This window comes from Elaeis guineensis, chromosome 5 (assembly GCF_000442705.2).
Source record: "Elaeis guineensis isolate ETL-2024a chromosome 5, EG11, whole genome shotgun sequence".
NCBI lineage: Eukaryota > Viridiplantae > Streptophyta > Magnoliopsida > Arecales > Arecaceae > Elaeis > Elaeis guineensis.
Window position 1 is genome coordinate 131,354,695 of NC_025997.2, and position 21,912 is coordinate 131,376,606.

At 35.2% G+C, this 21,912-nt stretch overlaps 1 protein-coding gene across 1 annotated transcript; it reads right to left on the reverse strand.

Annotated features, from left to right (window-relative positions):
- Positions 1-14,759: 14,759 nt before the first annotated feature.
- LOC105046315 (transcription factor MYB1) lies at positions 14,760-20,891 on the reverse strand. The gene is made up of 2 exons (XM_010924871.4): positions 20,391-20,891; positions 14,760-15,934 (listed from the first exon to the last, which is right to left on the reverse strand). Exons 1-2 carry the CDS (start codon positions 20,800-20,802, stop codon positions 15,207-15,209), a joined length of 1,140 nt encoding a protein of 379 aa, XP_010923173.1. The 5' UTR covers positions 20,803-20,891; the 3' UTR covers positions 14,760-15,206.
- Between the last annotated feature and the right edge of the window lie 1,021 nt (positions 20,892-21,912).

The window sequence follows — 21,912 nt, forward strand, 5'->3', positions numbered from 1 at the left end:
ACCAATCTGGATTATAGGATGCGGGTATCCATCAATTCTATCTTTCTTAATTATTCATATCTTTTTTAGTTATTAGAATTGATCCTGTATAGGGTTGTGGATGTTTGATCATGGGATATTGCGATATGATTTATGAACAAAAGATTTTAAAAAAAAATTTAGAATTACGTGGATTTATTGAAATGCGTATGAGGTAAGCAATGCTTTATTTTTTTAGATTTATCGATAAATTATAATATATTTTTTTGATATTATTTGTAAAATGATGCATGAATTGGATGAATGATATTTTGTTATAAAAAATATTTTATTTTAAAATGTTATGATGAAGTATGATTGAACATATTGATTTCGTTATGCATTATGTTAATTGATTTTGATACCACATGATTATATATTTTCTTATCGAATTAGAATAAGAAACATGATTTATGAAGAATTTTGATATAAGAATGATATGAATTGACAATCTGACTATGTAAAAGACCCCGTCAATGGAGACAAATACGTTGGCAATTGATTTATCCTGAGGGTTTATGTTGCCAGTGATGTGAAAGCCCGGCCCACTAGCCCTGTTAAAAAAAAAAAAAAAAAAAAAAAAAAAGAGAAAAACAGAGCAGGAAGACTCCCGATCGGAGTCTTCCTCTTCTCCGATCAAGAATCGGGGTCCTAGGGCCATTGAAAGACCCTAGGACGAACCCTATAAGAAACCCCCTCTCTCCTCTATGGGTAGACCCTTCAGTCGCCGCCGATTGCCGGAGATTTTTCTCCGATTTTCCCGTTTGAAGCCGCGACTCCTCGACCCGTGTTCGTCGCGATTTCTCGCCGGTGGGGGTCACCGGAGGTTGTGGTAAGGTCTTCCTCCTCTCCCTCTCTTCTCTCCCTTCTTTCCCGTGCCTGTGGGCACGATGGCCGGCGACGGGTGTCGCCGGATTTAGTTGGAGAAGGAAACCCCCTGTTCGCCGCCTTTTCCTCTGATTTTCCGGCACCGACGGTCACGCCGACCGCCGGCTCTGGTCTCTCCGAACCCGGGAGACTCGGCCATTGCCGCCGGCCACCACCGGCCATGGTATGGCCGTGATCGGCCGGTCAAGGCACGGGGACCTCTAGGTCCCCTGTTTCGGCCCAATGAAAGCCCGGGAAGAAGAAGAAAAGAAAAGAAAAGAAAAGAAAAAGGAAAAAGAAAAAGAAAAGAAAAAGGAAAAAGAAAAAGAAAAGCAAAGAAAATGCAAAATAAAAAAAATAAAAAAAAAATAAATAAATAAGAAAAGAGAAAAATTTCTTCTCTCCCCTCTTTTTCCCTCTTTCTCTCTCTTTCTCTCTCTCTATTGTCTCTCTCTAAAAAGAAAAAGAAAAAGAAAAAGAAAAAGAATATATATATATATATAATAAAAAATATATATATATATGAGAGAAAGTTTTTCTCATCTCTCTCTTAAATTTTTCTCTCTCTAAAATTAGACTTTCTCTCTCTACTTTCTCTCTCATGACCGACTTTCTCTCTCTAAAAAAGATCTATGAATCCTGTATCGAGTTATGCCTTCATCTTTTAGAAGCTTATATTGACTCTATCAAGATGATCTGAAGTTGCTTTGATATTCGTGCTGTATGTCAACTCATCTGATCGTATCAAAGATCTTTCAAATTTATTATTAAAGAACCCTATTGATTGATCTTGACTTAATTCGATCTGTGCCTCATGATTTCTTGATCAAGTCACTTGAATCTGACTCTCAGATCAAAGATCCTAAATTACCCTGGTATCTGGATGGACCGACACCTCCGGACAACAATCCTCTTTCCTTATGATTTAATCTTATTATATTTATGAAATAGAATTTGATAATGATTTGATATTTTAAATAGGATTAGCTGATTCTTCTAACGAAGTCCGAAGATCTAAGATGAACGAGGTAAGTAGATCCTATGCTCCTTATTTATTTTTAAATGATCATGTTTTTATGCAAAGAATTGCTATTGATGAAATCATAATTTTTCATAAAATAAGGATCGGCATATGTGATATGAAAAAGTATGTTTTATTATGAGCATTGATTTCATGAATATGTCTTATGAAAATAGCATGATTATGAAGCATGAATTTCATTGTTTTTCCATCTATATATATGTATGCTTTAAGAAAAAGATATAAAGATTTCAAAGACTCTCAGATGGCTATGAATGAATCCCTTCGGGAAGGTCGACATCCGGAGCTAGCATCCACATGAAACATGGCTCTGCCAGCGGGTATAAAATTGGCACATGAATTAAGAACTCTGTCGATTAAGAAACATGGCCCTGTCACGGGTATAATAGTAACCTTAGCACGAATATCTGTGAGCAATGTTTTGAAACATGACATGAATACATGATAAAAATGATTTACGATTCATGATTGTGAAATATACATGATTTATGCATGCATGATGAGTTTATAACTTGTTTTGTTATATGCTCTATGAAATACTTTATTTTATATTATCTGTTATTTTCTAAATATTGCATTATCATGAAAAACTTCTGCTTGATCCGATAAGGAAGTGCAAGTTCTACTTATTGGGCTAGTGTAGCTCATATTCTTTTTGTTTTCTTTTTGTTTGAACAGAAAAATAAGGTTAGGATCGGCAAAAAGGAATCCAAGCTTGAAGATCGGCATAGCAAGCTGAAAAATTAGGCAATAGAAGTTTAATTTATTTATAATCATGAATTTGTAGTTATTTATATTGAGATTCGGGTTAGTACTTACTTTTGGATTTAGATGCTCTGAATCAATATTGGTTCGATTATTTGATGAATAATAGAATTGAATCTTTTTATTTGACGGATTTTAGATGATTATGATGAATTGGCTTCGTGTTATCGTGGGTTTCATCCCTCGGTAGCATGGCTGTGTTATGTCCCGGATTTGGGGCGTGATATTTTATGGTATCAGAGCTTAGGTTATAATCTTTGGAGATTATGATATAAATAATATAAATGATTAGGATATGATAGATTAATATCAGAGCTTAGGTTTAAGATCATTGAGATTATAAAGTAATATCAAAATTTTCTGTATGACCAATAGGATGTGACCGAGTGGAGTATAATGGATAACATCAGAGCTTAAGATTATGATCATTAAGGACGTGATAGAATGATATAAAGTTTAGGTTATGATCACTAGAGAATATGACTTAAGTGGTATTTGAATTTAAGGTTATCATTATTCGGGATTGTGACTTTAGTGATATTAAAATTTGAGGCTAAGATCATGAGGAACATGATAGATATAAAAGAAAGGATTCAATAATTTGATTTCGAATCAAAAGGTATTATGATGAAATTTATGCATAAGTGGCATATGATGTCTATAATAGAATTGATGAGTTATATCTTAGATTTCAATTAGCAAGGTTGATCTGAGTACGAGAAGTGTTGACCCTAGAATGAAGTGGGAGGTATTGATATATTATGTTAGGTATATTTGATGACATTGGAATGCTAAACCTATATGGATAAAGGACATGATAACTTTGCTGATTTTGATGTTAATTTTTTTGCAAAGAAAGGTTGGTTTGGAAGTTGTCTAAATGATTGTAAGGTAAATCGAAGGTTAACTCAAATTAATTCTAGACATATTAGATTCTTGAGGAGTGGTGAAGTTTATGTAATAAGTTCAAACATAGAAGGTGGATGAAGATTTAATGTGCTATGCCTAAGAGATAGTAATGACAAGAAAATCTTAAATTTTATCCTAAATTGTATATGAAATCTGAAAGTTGGATCTATCTCTGATTGATTTAATATACAAAGATATCTTTTATTTTTGATAGACTTAGATAATTTGGTAAATTGAGATCAGAGTGTGCAGCAAAAGCATGGTGGTCTAAATTGATTAGAAATATTAATCCTTTAAAGCAAAAGATATTATGAAATACGTTAGTTGTAAATAAGGAAGGATTTTACTGATAATAAATGGATGCTAGAAAAAAAAAAAATTTTCCTCCGAATTATTGATCGAAAAGAGCAAGTTCTAAGACGGCGTACTATTCCATACGTAAAGATTCTTTGGAGTAATCATGAAGAGAAAGATGCCACTTGGGAGCTTGAAGATGATATGAAGACGAGATATCCATACTTATTTGAAAATGAAGGTATGTTAAATTTCGAGGACAAAATTTTTTTTTTAGGGGGGTAGAATGTGAAAGCCCGGCCCACTAGCCCTGTTAAAAAAAAAAAAAAAAAAAGAGAGAGAGAAAAACAGAGCAGGAAGACTCCCGATCGAAGTCTTCCTCTTCTTCGATCAAGAATCGGGGTCCTAGGGCCATTGAAAGACCCTAGGACGAACCCTATAAGAAACCCCCCTCTCTCCTCTATGGGTAGACCCTTCAGTCGCCGTCGATTGTCGGAGATTTTTCTCCGATTTTCCCATTTGAAGCCGCGACTCCTCGACCCGTGTTCGCCGCGATTTCTCGCCGGTGGGGGTCACCGGAGATTGTGGTAAGGTCTTCCTCCTCTCCCTCTCTTCTCTCCCTTCTTTCCCGTGCCTGTGGGCACGATGGCCGGCGACGGGTGTCGCCGGATTTAGTTGGAGAAGGAAACCCCCTGTTCGCCGCCTTTTCCTCTGATTTTCTGGCGCCGACGGTCACGCCGACCGCCGGCTCTGGTCTCTCCGAACTCGGGAGGGTCAGCCGTTGCCGCCGGCCACCACCGGCCATGGTATGGCCGTGATCGGCCGGTCAAGGCACGGGGACCTCTAGGTCCCCTGTTTCGGCCCAATGAAAGCCCGGGAAGAAGAAGAAAAGAAAAGAAAAAGGAAAAAGAAAAAGAAAAGAAAAAGGAAAAAGAAAAAGAAAAGCAAAGAAAATACAAAATAAAAAAAAATAAAATAAAAAATAAATAAATAAGAAAAGAGAAAAATTTCTTCTCTCCCCTCTTTTTCCCTCTTTCTCTCTCTTTCTCTCTCTCTATTGTCTCTCTCTAAAAAGAAAAAGAAAAAGAAAAAGAATATATATATATATAATAAAAAAATATATATATATGAGAGAAAGTTTTTCTCATCTCTCTCTTAAGTTTTTCTCTCTCTAGAATTAGACTTTCTCTCTCATGACCGACTTTCTCTCTCTAAAAAAGATCTATGAATCCTGTATCGAGTTATGCCTTCATCTTTTAGAAGCTTATATTGACTCTATCAAGATGATCTGAAGTTGCTTTGATATTCGTGCTGTATGTCAACTCATCTGATCGTATCAAAGATCTTTCAAATTTATTATTAAAGAACCCTATTGATTGATCTTGACTTAATTCGATCTGTGCCTCATGATTTCTTGATCAAGTCACTTGAATCTGACTCTCAGATCAAAGATCCTAAATTGCCCTGGTATCTGGATGGACCGACACCTCCGGACAACAATCCTCTTTTCTTATGATTTAATCTTATTATATTTATGAAATAGAATTTGATAATGATTTGATATTTTAAATAGGATTAGCTGATTCTTCTAACGAAGTCCGAAGATCTAAGATGAACGAGGTAAGTAGATCCTATGCTCCTTATTTATTTTTAAATGATCATATTTTTATGCAAAGAATTGCTATTGATGAAATCATAATTTTTCATAAAATAAGGATCGACATATGTGATATGAAAAAGCATGTTTTATTATGAGCATTGATTTCATGAATATGTCTTACGAAAATAGCATGATTATGAAGTATGAATTTCATTGTTTTTCCATCTATATATATGTATGCTTTAAGAAAAAGATATAAAGATTTCAAAGGCTCTCAGATGGCTATGAATGAATCCCTTCGGGAAGGTCGACATCCGGAGCTAGCATCCACACGAAACATGGCCCTACCAGCGGGTATAAAGTTGGCACATGAATTAAGAACTCTGTCGATTAAGAAACATGGCCCTGTCACGGGTATAATAGTGACCTTAGCACGAATATCTGTGAGCAATGTTTTGAAACATGACATGAATACATGATGAAAATGATTTACGATTCATGATTGTGAAATATACATGATTTATGCATGCATGATGAGTTTATAACTTGTTTTGTTATATGCTCTATGAAATACTTTATTTTATATTATCTGTTATTTTCTAAATATTGCATTATCATGAAAAACTTCTGCTTGATCCGATAAGGAAGTGCAAGTTCTACTTACTGGACTAGTGTAGCTCATATTCTTTTTGTTTTCTTTTTGTTTGAACAGAAAAATATGGTTAGGATCGGCAAAAAGGAATCCAAGCTTGAAGATCGGCATAGCAAGCTGAAAAATTAGGCAACAGAAGTTTAATTTATTTATAATCATGAATTTGTAGTTATTTATATTGAGATTCGGGTTAGTACTTGCTTTTGGATTTAGATGCTCTGAATCAATATTGGTTCGATTATTTGATGAATAATAGAATTGAATCTTTTTATTTGACGGATTTTAGATGATTATGATGAATTGGCTTCGTGTTATCGTGGGTTCCATCCCTCGGTAGCATGGCCGTGTTATGTCCCGGATTTGGGGCGTGACAAGTGAGACCAGCGACATGTCGCCAGCGAGATCAACGGTTCTGAAGGATTTTACTGTTAGATGATTCGCAGCCTACCGTAAGATGATATGCGGTGTTATGACCCAATCATAAGAAAAATGAAGACATAGCTCATGGTTGATGAAAAGAAATTAAGAATCAAAGAAATTGAAATTTTGAAAGAAACTCAAATTTTTAAAAAAGAAAAGAATTTAGTATGAACTATATTGTATAATTGAAATTGATTTCAAATTGATAAACTCTATATGCTTATTTTCTATAATGATTATTTATTTTAATGTCTTACTTTAATGTCTGATGAAATTTATTTAAAGTGATCATTGTTTACTGGACTGTCTAGTTCATTATCTTTCTCTTTTATTTTTCAGATTTAGATTTTAAATTATAAATATAGATACTATTTTGGGAGTGAGCTAGAAGCGAAAAACAATAGTGTTGATTTATTGCTATATTTTACATAATTGTTATTTGAGGTATAATTGATATAAGATCTATTTGATATTATTGAAATTGTGCAAACATTAAAGTTAAAATTTAGATTGTTAAGTTTTGGATTTAAATTATTGACTAATTATTCTACTATTGCTTTATGATAGCATGATAAGATGCTTTGCATACTTGTAGAAAGAGTTTTCTATGAGTATGCGGTGGTTGCTATGATCCTGACTTACAATCTCAGATCAGGGGTGTGACAATTATAGTATCAGAGCATTAGTGGATAAAGTAAGATATGTAGAATCAAATATAGAACGAATGTAAGTGGATAGACACTAGAGACATTGTGGTGTAGATCTATGATGATTGTAGTATAAGAAATCTTTACGATTATTGGTTAAATATTGAGACTGTATGAAAGGACCACAAGAGATTATGACACATAGAGTTTGAAATATGATAGACAATCTAAGGATCGTATTATGATTTATTGAATTTGATCTAAAGTAATTGCATGATGGTTGATTTTAAAATTTTATTGTGTAATACTATTATTAAATCGATCATTAATTGTTTAAATAAATTGCAAGTGCAAAAAAATTTGGATTTGGAAGAACACTGTGATGTTGCTCTTGATTTTGAAATCAATATTGGCAAGTTAAAGATTCATTAATAATATGTTATTTTAAGTTAGACTAAGAAAATTTTTTATGATATTTGATTGAAATAAATTTTTAAAAATTTATATCAATATGTTGATCATATATGAAGCTTGCATATAGAAACAAACATATAGTTGTGGATATTGTAAAGAAGTTTATTTGTCATTGAAGAAATCGATTATAAGATTATAGAATATTCATTTTGATGGAATCTTTAATTATCATCCTTGGATCTAAATAATAAATCTTATTTGTATCTCTACGAGACTATATAATGTGTATGAAATTTCAATTTAAAGATTTCGTATCTAAGTTGATCAAAGAATTTTCTATTATTGTTGTTGAGGTTATTAGTGAAATCTTTGATTGCTATTTTTAGATTAAAATAAAAGATTCTATTATATTTTATTCGAGATTTGATATTTTTGAGGCTTATATAATTGTTATGAAAGGATATTTGATAGATATTAAGGATCTTGATGATAGAAACTTTAGAAAAGATGATGATTTGAAATTACTTATATGTTTTGATTATGTCCTAACTTGGTGGAGTATCGAAGGATTTTCTTATTGATTAGGATTTTGATTTGAAATTATCTAATTGAATTAATACGAGAATTAAGATTTGATTCATATTGAATTATAGTAGACCTATATGATGGTTTTGAATGTGATATTAGACTCAAGGGATAATCAAGATTATTATACACCTGCAAAAGTAGGAATGAGAATCGAAAGTTAATTTTTGGCTTCAATTAAAATTTAAAATTTTAGATCTTTTTATTAATAAGATAAAAAAATAATTTGATCAAAATTATTTTGTGAATTTAAAAAAATTTGATTATTAGAATAGAGTATGCAGCGAAAGCATGGTGATTTGGATTATTTTGAGTAAGTCAGGAATGTTGATTCTTTGAGTTAAAGAATTATGATAGACAATATGATTTGATACAAAAAATTTATTGATATAAGAAAAAATAATATTTTTAAAATTTTAGATTATTTTGGATATCCTTATGTTATTTTCAAAAGTAGTGCTCCTATCTACTATACTAAGAAAATATTTCGCATCCAAATTCTGGAATGAGTGGATTCTTGATTTTTTTATTTTAAATTTAGAATATTTAGAGATAGATTTTTTTTATCCTAGAATTCAATCTTATACTTCTCTATCTATTAGAAAAAATTTGAGATTGTTTATCGAACTTTGATTTTGATCTTAAATTGTTTATACTCAAATATTTATCTACATAGAGTATGGTAAAATTTATTTATGATCTTGTGATAAATTGATCAAATCATTAGTAGTTAAAAATTTTTGGTGAGAAATTTGATATCCTTATCTAAAATTGAGAGATAAATTTTGATGATCAAAAATAGTGGTTTTGATTCTAATCAACATCGGTGATATTGATCTCTTCCTTATGAAATGATTTAATGATGAAGTTGTATAGAGAATTAAAATATCAAAAATTTGAAGATGAGATTACAATGGTGAATCTTCAACGTTTGAAAGCATGAATGAGAGAAAATATTTTCAAATCTTGACTGATTGAGATGTCACCATATGATTCATATAAGCATATTATCCTATCTTATGATGGGTTGATTAATTAAGAGTGATTGATATTTTGATGAGAAAAAAAAAATTTTATTTAAAATTAAGATGTTGATTTTTTTTTCATTTATAAAAGATGGGTTCGATTTTGATCATCTATAAGAAAAGTCAAGTCATAAGATATTGATCTTTATTCTTATAAGAAGTGATATCATGATTATAAAACTGTAAAGTTCAAAAATCTTTGATAAAAAAAAAAATTCGGGATGAAATTTCTTTTAGGAGGGAAGAATGTAATACCCAGCTCAACCGGACCTAATCCACTTGATCCCAATCTCCACAAGCATAGATTTCAAAGCATAGAAAAAAATGGACAGCACATGCTATGCACGTGCTATGTGGAGGAATCAGACTCTCAGTGTGAGTCCTATTTCGCTTAGCTTCCTGACGGAGATGGAAGTCGAGGAGAAGTCGGACTCCTCCCCTTGGTCATCTTTAAAGAGAGGCCAACCCTCCCCTTTAAACGCCATGAACTCCGATCACTGCTCGTCGCCGGAAAGAAGCCATTTTTCTCTTCACCAAATTACGGGATTTCACTCCAAATGTCATCGGAGTAACAGGTACAAAGCCGGCCCTTGCTGATTTACCCTCTTTCCTTTCTTCTATAACTATTTGGATTATAGATTCCGACGGAAAATTGTCAGATTTTTTTGAGAAAAATCGTTCCCTGTTTCAGCTGTCTTTGTTCTTGGGTTTTCTGGTGCCATCTGGTGCCGACTGTCGCCGGCAAGCACTCGAATGTGGAGTTATGGCTTCGCCACCCTGGGTTGAACCCCCACTCACCATTTTGATGAGACCTCTACGAAATTGGGATAAAGAAGAAGGGGGACCACGGTCCCCTGCTCTGTTTAAACGAAGGAAGAAGAAGAAGAAGGAAGAAAGAGAAAAAAGAAAAGAAAAGAAAGAAAAAAAAAAGATAAGAAAAAAAAGAGAGAAAGAAAGAAAAAAAAATAAAAATAATAAAAAAAAGAAATAGACTTTCTCCCTAGTCCCTTCTCTTTTTTCTCTCTTTCTCTCTCTAATTTCTCTCTCCACTTTCTCTCTCTAAAATTTTTTCTTTCTAGATTATTTCTCTCTCCTAGAATTTTCTAAAATTATGAGAAGAATGATGATAAGTTTGAATGATTCTAGTGAAAGCATCCTGATCCGTGGTCGTCAGGCAGTATGCCGGCACTTTGATCAGACTATGGACCACTAGATTTGATCATCCATAATTTTATTTTGAATCATCTGTATACTGGTTTAACCATGACTTGATTAGATCATTTTGATTTTATCAATCGAGATGTTGGACTATGGCATCTGATCAATTTGGATTGTACCTCATGAATTCTCTCTCCTCTGACTTTCTTTCTCTGCTTGATTTATGAACTCAAGGAAGGAATCTCGATCCTATCATTTTGAAATCTGATTTGATCTAATAGTCAAACTCTGGACCATCTATGTTCTAATTGAATTTTGATCAAATGAAATTAGATGATCAGACCAATCTGGACTATAGGATACGGATATCCATCTATTCTATCTTTTTTAATTATTCATGTTTTTTCTAATTATTAGAATTAATGCTGTATAGGGTTGTGGATGTTTGATCATGGGATATCGCGATATGATTTATGAATAAAAAATTTTAATTTTTTTTTTAAAAAATTATGTAGATTTATTGAAATACATATGAGGTAGGTAATATTTTATTTTTTTAGATTTATCGATAAATTATAATATATTTTTTTGATATAATTTGTAAAATGATGCATGAATTGGATGAATGATATTTTGTTATGAAAAATATCTTATTTTGAAATGTTATGATGAAGCATGATTGAACATATTGATTTCATTATGCATTATGTTAATTGATTTCGATACCACATGATTATATATTTTCTTATCAAATTAGAATAAGAAATATGATTTATGAAGAATGTTGATATAAGAATAATATGAATTGACAATTTGACTATGTAGAGGATCCCTCCAATGGAGGCAAATACGTAGGCAATTGATTTGTCCTGAGGATTTATGTCGTCAGCGAGACCAGCGACAAACTGTCAATGAGACCAGCGACAAACTGCCAACGAGACCAGCGGTTCCGAAGAACTTTGCTGCCAGATGATTCGCAGCTTACCGCAAAATGATATGTAGTGTTATGACCCTACCATAAAGAAAATATGGTCATAGCTCATGATTGATGAAAAAAATTTAAGAATTAAAGAAATTAAAATCTTGAAAGAAACTTGAATTTTTGAGAAAGAAAAGAATTTAGCATGAACTATATTGCATAATTAAAATTGATTTTGAATTGATAAACTCTATATGCTTATTTTCTATAAATAATTATTTACTTTAATGTCTGATGAAATCTATTTAAAGTGATCATTGCTTACTGAGTTGTCTAGCTTATTATCTCTCTCTTTTATTTTTCAGATTCAGATTCTAAATTACAAACATGAGTACTATTTTGGAAGTGAGCTAGAAGCAAAAGATAACGACGTAAATTTATTGCTATATTTTACATGATTGTTAGTTGAGGTATAACTGATGTAAGATATATTTGATATTATTGAAATTATGAAAACATTAAAGTTAAAATTTAGATTGTTAAGTTTTAGATTTAAATTATTAACTAATTATTCTGCTATCGCTTTATGATAGCATGATAAGATGTCTTGCATGCTTGTGGGAAGAGTTTTCTATGGAGGGATGGCAATGGATAGAGTTTGGATCAGATATTGTACTACCAATCTCTAAACCCGAACTTAATACTCTATACCCAAATTCTACCCGATATCCGATCGGATAAGAAAAGAGATATCCATCCTCATATCCAATGGATTCGGAGATACCCACAGGTAATCCATTTCCCTATACCCAACCCATACCCGCTCCATGCCTATCCCACATCCAAAAAAAATAAACAATCAAAATAATTTTATGCATATTATCAATCAAAACAAAATTATCAATTCAACGTAGAACATAATTTATAAGTCCAAATTTATAGAAATCAAACATAGAATTAGAATTACAATTCAACATAGAACATATAAATAATCAAAATAATTTTATGCATATTATCAACCAAAATAGAATTACTAAAACAGAATTATAAACATATATATTCGGGTATGGATTCGGATATTACCCATATTCGTAGGTTCGGATCGGGTTCGGGTTCGGATTTGAGTAGAAAAGAGCACTACTCATATCCTATCCATATCCGTACTATAGTTTTCGGGTTTTACTCAAATCCGAACCCAAACCCAGTCAAACCCTAATTTTCGGATTTGATCGGGTTTGGATAGAATGCATACCCATCGGGTCGAATCAATTTTACCATTCCTATTTCTATGAGTATGCGATGGTTGTCATGATCCTGACTTGCAATCTTGGATCGGGGCGTGACATCCTTAATATGTCTGGAGCATATTTTAGGTCCTCCTAAATAGCATAGAATTCGGTCATTGGAATCGTAGTATCAAAGACCCTGACGCTACAAGCAGCAATTACCACACCACCGTCGCTCCTAATAACAAAAAATTGTTTCACTAAAAGCACCTCTCTCCTTTATGCCGCCATCAGAGTTAACCTTGAGGAAGTAGAAGGATGGAGGCCAGCTCCCAAAAGAAATATATTATATGGGAAATTACAGGAATTGCATGAAAAGAGCCACAGATTTTGTCCAACTATGAGTTCATTAATCATCTCCAACAGGCCCGGTCCTGACATTTTTTAGACCTAGGGCTAAATGAAAAAATGGGACCTTCTCTATTAAAAATTAACATATTTTAAATATTAATTATTATTGAAAAATTAATCTACGTGCAATAATTTTCTATAGATATATTCGTTAAGCATTGTATAAAACCCATCATTAACCTATTTAATTATTATTTTTTTTTATAATATTGTAGAAAACCATCCTTACATCCTATTGGAACATCAATACAAAGTCTAGGCCTGGGGCCTGGGGCGGTCGCCCAGTTTGACCTGCCCTAGGGCCGGCCCTGATCTCCAATTTTGCTGCTCTTTCTTCTTATCCACTGAAGTTTCTTTCTGAAGGCAATGAACATTAGAGAACGGCGACATAATGGGGAACAAGCATATCCCCGAAGACATCAGGTAAGGCTAAGAGCCACTCTCCATCTATTTGTTGATGCCACTTAGAAAAGCTTCTAACCCTAGATCGACCATCTTCTCCTTAGCTTAGCTTATCAAGTCGTTGAACTTGTCAAGCTGTTTAATGGATTTTAATTCAACCTATAACCTGACTGTCCTCTATTTTCCTGGCAGAGTTTTCATTATTCTTTTAATTAAAGTTGATGAAGGCTGTTGCCTATCCATTTTACTCAAAAAAAAAAAAAAAAAAAGAACGCTCCAAATCACTCAAAGCTCTGCTCTTTTAATTGGGTGTTGCAATCTTGGCGGGCTCTTTAAATCCTATAGGGCAGTCCTTTCTTGGAATACGGTTTTGAACTTCAAATTAGTGCAGTCTCATTCAAGAATGGGGCGTATGCTTAGCGGTTTACAAGCAATCTTCTTAAAAGTCTAAAGAAATTAATAATAATAATAAAAGCTAAGAATCCTCGTGGTCCCGGTGGTGCAGGCAATGAACGAGGGTGACGCCAGTCCAACAATAAGCATGTAAAAAGGCACCAGGCCCATCTGACAAGTTAACTTTCTTCTACATCCTGCACTGGACGACACTTGACCAAATTAGAATAGGTGAACAAGAGCACATGCATTGAGTAGTGTAGATGATAAGCAAAACATGGATCAGTGCCATGCAGCTCATACAGCCTTCCACAATTTCATTACCACACCTAAAGTTTTACATTTCAAAAAATATGTCCCAGTGGCAACCTGCTTAAAGCCCCAACGACTTCAAACCACATTTCATCGAAAAAGTAATGCGATGAGGCTCGTGTACATGCACATTGAACAATTCGTTACCACATGGCATAAAGGATTGGTGCAATTCAAAAAATCTTTTACAATACATGGAGAGTAATTTATCAAATCAAAAATCATGAGTATGATGTTCTTGTCGTGCATAATGGGCATTCATAACATTTTTTTTCCCTTTTTTCCTCTTGAGAGAGATAAGATATTAGATCAAAATCCAATCGAAATCATTAAGTACTCCAAAACATAATTCCGTTATTGAAAAATTGCTCCAAACCTTTTCTTTATGGAATCTTGACAAGCAGGAAAGAATAACACAAGGACACTTTTACAGGTTAATGGACATATAAAGAACCATCGACATCTACTTTCTATACACAATTTTTCCCAAATATGGCAATGCCAGTTTCATGTCAATCACAAAATTTTACTTTATGCAACTCAACAGGGTCCATAACTCGGATTATAACCAATGTCAAATGTTAACCACGCATTTCATTCTGTTCCATAGTCCAGATGAAAAGGAAAAAAGAGAATTATTATCATCCAAAAATCATACACACATCCATCAAAGAGGTCAAAACCACAGGACAATAGCATCGTTCCTGTTATAGAAGCTGAAAGAGGGCATATTTCTATTTGGCAGACTGTTCATGTATTATCTTTACAAAAGTAACATAGTTCATCACGGAAATCAAAAATATTTTCTGCCCCATCAAGATCTCTAGGATTGTCCTAACTTAACTAGTTTATTATTCTATGGATAAACATCAGTTTCACCATCTCCACATAGTATCATAATCCCCTCCTACCATATTTCAACTGGAATTTTGTTTGGTTCATGCTTCTCGACTCCCGGCTACTAGATGAAAACGCAACCTTGCCATATGTGAGACCTCAGTCATCGTGAACCCATTGACTTAGTTTTACTGTAAAGCTGCGGGCAACAACTTTTACTGGAAAGTTGCAAGTGATCATCCTTGTAATCCTCTCCTTGTACTCATTGCACATGTCCCCCTGGTGGAGCTATCTGACCAGGTGAACCACTCTATATACAGCTGCTACTGATCTGCAAGCCGCTTTTAAGCCAGGCAATACTGCTTAAATCTGAGGCTGCTGAAAATAATTCTTGGCTCGAGATGGGTGGAAGCTCCACAAATTCAACAAACTCAGGACCCAGCAGAGAGTTCCGAGGATGCCTGTCATTCTGAACGCTACAGCAGCCATGCCCACATTGGGGTGGCACCTGAGGTTCACTACAGTTACCATCAAGCAATTTGCACACTCCACCTCCAGCTTGAAAGACTTGCGGTATCACTCCATGCATTTGAACTGGTCCTGACAATAAGGAACCACTCGATGGACCAGACGCATGATTATATGGGCGGAAGGCACTTATTCTAGCAACTGGTCGGAACAGGTAAGGTGGGTCTTTTACTTCAGAAGGGCCATCTCTGACATGGACTATGTTTTCAGAATTGTCAGATATGTTTTCCCTCGAATTAATGTCTCTTCCTTCCAAGGACTTGAAGGAATTAACATCCCCAATGGATGGGCTTCCTTCTGAAGATTCTTTGGCTTTCTCTGCACTAGCATCTTGCACGGTATCACATGCTGCTGCTTTGTACTGCTCAGCCAGAAAACGTCTACGCCTCAGTGTGGAATTCCAGTGATTCTTTATTGCATTGTCTGTTCTCCCTTCTAAAAGCCTTGCAATTGATGCCCACTTGTTACCATGGATTGCATGGGCAGCAATTATGATACGATCCTCTTCCTCTGCAGCCAAAAAAGGAAACATATTATCAGTTTTGCTTATCCATCACCATAGCTATACTTATCCACAGCACAAATCAAGGGAACCAAGTACTAGTACACACTAAGACATAATTTTCTAGCAAGATGCAATTGATCATTATACAGATATACCAGTTATCGGCATATTTGATGCACATGAGGGATAGCATAAGATCAAGCACCTTTAGCAAAGAATAAGTTCCAGAAGATACATGCTTGTCACTATCAACAATGGAAATGCCATTGAGTGCGAGAAAACAAATCATGGTGGTTTAGTTCATGAAACAAGGTGTTTACATGTTGTCAGGCAGGTCTTTATTTATTGATTCCAGATACCAACCAGGCACAGCCCAGCAGTTCGTATCAGCTTCTCTAGGGTAGATATTTAAAATTTTGAGCTTCATGTGGATTTCAAGCCTCAGTTATGGCTCAGATTCAGAGAATCCAGGAGACTTCAGTGGATTGCATTGCTTTAATAGAAGTAACGATGCTGTGATACCAACAGCACCGGCATTGAGCCACCAATGAGTGGAAGAAAGCTGGAGAGATTTATTAATGGCTTCCTAGCTGATAAATTTCCCAGTTCTTCCTGAACTTGTATTTATTTAAAAAAAATGATGTTGAAGTCAGCTATCAAATCTGAAACACCCAAGTTATCAAATCCCCATATCGAAACAGTAATGGATGCAAAATCCTTGTCTACTCTTCCATCATGGCAAAGATAAAAAGCATTCCATACATACTGTTGCTATGCTTTACATAAGAAATATGTCTCATTGTAACTTATCCCTGTGCAGACCTAATGACCAAGAGCAGTTATGCCAACTTCGAGCACCCCAGGCCCAATGAGATACTTGATATGCCATGCTGGAACTTATGGGCTCACCTGATCACATAATGCCCTCATACAACTTAGAAGGCTACCTAGCCATAAACTCAATCCTTAATATTTTTGAAATTTACTAATAATTTTAGCTTAGAACAGTAAGGATGGATACCAGAATCACTAAGTTCAACCGAAAGCAGCATGGACTAAAAATGACAAAATGAGCCTATGTAAGGTATTTCATGGCTAGATAGCAGGTTTACAATAATACAACTATATAAGAAAGAAATACCTCATACCATACAGAGTCTCTTATGCAAACCGAACACCAAAATTGCAATTGTTGCAAAGGCCTTAACTTCGTATACAAGGACCATTAACTTACAATTACATTTGTATACTATATTCATACAGTGAACTTAATAAACATCAAACTGACGTGGCATGATCCTTTTTGTTTTATATCCGGACAGCATAATACCCGATTTTTAGTTAAAGGTTTAAGCTGCTTTAGAAACTTTTATGTGGCCTCAGGACTCAGGTCCTTAGGCCAGCACATGGTGGAATGGAACAGCAATTCCACAACAGCAATTTGATGGTGACTGGAGATTGCATGAGTACTGTATCACCTTGGGATAGTTAGATGGCTCCACAATCACATAGCAGTCCTTCAAAGGAGTTCTAGTGTCTCTTCACTCTTTAATTAGAGAATAAGCAACATTAGGAAACTATTTTCGGAAGATGGCATGAGTAGTTATGGAGAAATTTCTGCAATGACTCGGAACCCTATTTTGGTTAGAATTTAGCAGAACATGTAGTTCCAGTTATAAGTTAACTGAGTCTTGGATGCATTATCAATGTCTTTTAAAAATAGTTTTGTTATTTGTGGGGCCAATTGGACATCCCGATTATGCTTACCTTTTTATTGAAAGATCTACATTATGTTGTGGCAGAAATGGAAAGTCCACAAAAGGTGGGAATAAATACATTGCGGCAGTAGTAGAGATTTTGTGAAAAAAATTCTCCTCTTCCTACAGACAGCATTGGTGAAAGGCAATTGAACGTACGAGTTTGACAAGCATGTCATTGGGATAACAAGGGCAGTATCATGAGGACACTACAAATATAGAAATTTCTACTGATGATGTCAAGAATCATCTTTAGAAGTTTAAATGTTTCATGGAATAAGACAAATTGACTAAAGACACAAGTCGGAAACATTTTCTTTTTAAAATGATTTTTTCCTACCTAAATCATAAATTCAAATCTTGAACTTAATAAGACTGTTAAGGTATTAAGGTTAGAAATGAAATCCACTTTTGAGAAAGATATACAAGCTGCAAATAATTTAAGCCTATAAGGTACAAAATGGTGAACTCTTTTTTATTTATTTAAAATGGAAAAAAAAAAGATTTCACTATTTTAAGTTAATAAACAACCAATTTATGTCAACATACTTTAATTAACGTGCCACAAGACACCACAGCTCTAATGCGTTGTTCACGTAAAACCTGTTTCTGATGCAAGTACAGTGGCCCTTTCTTGATAATAATATAACTTTGTCATGAAGCTCTATTTCCCTACCTATGAATATTTCATGTGTGTCTTTATATGATACCTTCTTCCATATGTACAATACTTACAAAGTAACTGAAGCTTTGTTTCAACAAATTGTTGCAAAAAAACATCATTTTTCAATCCTTAAGAAAGTAAGGAGAATTTTTTGCAAGATATCAGACGTGGAAACATATTATTGTGATTGTGAAACAATAGGAAATATTCCACTATTTTTTTTTTCTTTTTGGATTCAATACTATTTGAAAACAAGAATCAATGACTCCCTCACAGTCTGTTAAAGTTCTTTCAACCTCAGATTTCTATTTTTTTAAAAGAAAAAAAAAACCCTTGAAGTTCTTTCAACTAATAAACCTAAATTAAACAAAAAGGACCTACCATTCGAGAAATGTGATGCCATGATTATCTATAGACAAACAGACAAATATCAACTTAAAGGAAACTATGTGAAAGCTGATGTGTGTGTGTGTGTGTGTGAGAGAGAGAGAGAGAGAGAGAGAGAGAGATTTCAGCTGGTTCCAATCAGAAGAATTTGATGCAGGAAAAATGCAAGGCAATAAATTGGAATTGATGGTTAAAAAGACCCCAATGCAAGATATGAGAAACATGATCACAGAGAAAGCAAAAAAAACATTATGGAGAGCACATGGGAAAATGTATAAAACCACAGGGAAAAAACTAAGAAACAAATTTTAAGCCTAGGTTCCCCCTGGGTACTCGAATTGGGTAGCATTTATTAAATAGTTACACATTTAATTTTAAAAATATTTATAAACAAATTCCTCTTCTACTAGTACTTGCTTTCTTGCAATAAGAAAATAAATTAAAAATTGCAATGTATCACAGAAAAGAGTGATGTTTCTATCAAGAACATTAAGGACAATCTTTAATTCAGATCCCCCTTCCCCTCCTTGCCATGTCCATCTTCAACACTCAAACATTGGGGCCTAGTTCCCGGAAGTTTCCTTTCTTTCATAATTGGTTTTGGATTGACTTTTCAAAAGAATTGCTATGGCTTCCTAATTTGATTATTGGGGAAATGATTATGCGATCAGGAATCTGGCTTGCTGGTAACAATGGATTTTACAAAAGAAGACAAGAGTAAGCTTAGTGACTCGCTTAACCTACCTGAAGTTAGATATCAATAATATCCCAATTCTTAATCACCTTAGGCACGGAGAGCCAATTCAAAGGTCAACCTCCGACAATATCTACATTCCCCTACCTCTGAATTGATTTTTCTATGACGGAACAATACTTCATGTTACATCTCAAATGCCCAAACATATTTGTGGTTTCTTCTTGCACAACTGCGCTCAATGACAAGGAGAAGATACCAACTAGTCCAGAGAAATGACTTGTCAGTTGCTTCAATTGCTAAATAATAAAGCTAAATAAACGGATATAGTGGATAAATTGACTTTTTTCCCTTCTCTATCTCTATATGGAAATATGCCTCTCTTTAAAGTCATCTCTCATAGCATTGAGTTATTACCTTACAAATATCAAGACTAAACAAATCGAATCCATTACTTTAATTGATGCCAATATGATTCTACCTGACTATAGATTACTAAAGAATCTGCTCCATATCAAGATAAATATTCAGAAGGACAAAGAGATAACTGCACTATATAAGTCTCCTTCATTTAAGGGTTGTAAATGATGATAATACCATTGTCAAAGCGGGTTAAGGGGTGCACCAGCTGCGGTTCAATAGGATCATCACCATTCTATATGTCACGCACAAGCAAGGGAAGAAATAGTAACCGTATCTCTTAAAATATTGCCAAACCCCATCTACGGCAGTTTAAAAATTCATATAATAGTCTTCAGAAAAACCCTTCAAAACCCGCAGCCTCAGGGTTCAATCTACCGCCATTTTTATCCACAAATCAAATGCCAGTTATCACCACTGGAAAACACTACTAAAATGATTATCTTTCGAGCAGAAATGGTATAAAATGAGACATCAAATGTCTTTACTCTTTAGGGATGATACGCGAGCAAATTACGGCAAGGAATAAACGATTGTACCGGTGAAGGGCTTGCGTTTGACGTAAGGGTCGAGTTGGTTGCACCAACGGAGACGGCATGATTTGCCAGAGCGGCCAGGGATCCCCCGTGCGATCAGGCTCCAGTTCCTCGCCCCGAACTTTTTCACCAGATTGCTCAGCAACGCGTCCTCCTCCGGCGACCACGGCCCCTTCACTCGATCATCCACCAGCGCCGCTCCCGCACCACGCCCACCGCCACTGGCTGATCCTCCCGCCGCCGCCGTCTCCCCGGGATCTTTCTCTCCTCCCTCTGCGGCGGAGGAATTAGAAGCAGATTCCTCTACGGCAGCAGAGGGAGCAGGAGGAGAAGAGGAAGGAGGGGGAGATGGCCGCGGCGGTGGCGGCGGAGGAGGAGAGGCGGACTCGGCCGCCATCTCCGGCTCCGTCTCCATGGCGGTAGGTACTGCTCCGAAACGGTACCGACCCGCCTAACCGCAAATTCAGCACGGGCAGGTCCAAGCTGGGGTTCGTTTTCGTAGGGCAAATGTTCTGGAGCCTTTTAACCGGATCCCAGTTTTGCCCTGAGAACTTTCGAGAAACAGTTAATGGTAGAGCCGATCATGGCAAGAGATGGCAAAAATGGATCAGACCCACGATCTATCTTAAATAAATTTAAATTTATATTAAATAAATTTAAATTATAAATAAATCACTCAATTTAACATATTTATTATGCGGATCGAATTTGAGTTTAAATTTTTCAATCTGTTCAATTTATTTAATTTATTTATATTTTTTATTTAAAATTATTTGGGTCTTATGGCCCTGTGAGCTCTTGGACAGCCATCCATGCAGGTCTGTAGTGGAGTGCGCTTATTTTTTTCAAAGTAAAATATTCGTCTGCTCACGTGCAAAATTGAACTACGTTTGCACTGCCATTTGATTTTGTGTCCGAGCGATCGAGTCCGAGCCCCAGTTCTATATGCCCATCCCGCAACCCGCTAGGGCTTTGTTTCTCTTCCCATCGGACCTCCCCTTTCCAGTGAAGAGGGAGAAGGTGGAGAGGAGAAGGGCTAGAGTTCCCTTGAGGCTTGCCAGCTCGGGGCGCAGGGGCAAATGAGGGGAACCCCAGGGTGGAATCGTCCGATTGTGGAGGCTTCAGAGCAAAAGAGAGGAGAAAAAAGTATGGAACCATAGAGAACGAAAAAGAGACCAAAACCCGACTATGATGAAACGATTTGGGGTAAGCTTATCCACCTTTCCTTTTCCCATCTTCTCCTCTTCTCGATTTTTCTTTGCTTCGATCATCTCTGTCCCCTCTTCTGCTTTCGCTACCTCTCTAATCCCTATCCTCCCTTAAATGAAGCGGTAGGAGGACATATAGATGTCGTCCTCGATAGCTCCACTGTCAAAGTTTCCGACATCACTAAAAGCGGCCAAAAGCATGACGATGGAGGTCGGAGAGACGGTCGGACAGAGATGCGGTGAGGACGAAGGCAGAGACAATCAACCACAGTGAGTTAGAGATGAAACAGGTTTTTTTTTTTATTTTTTTTTTATAA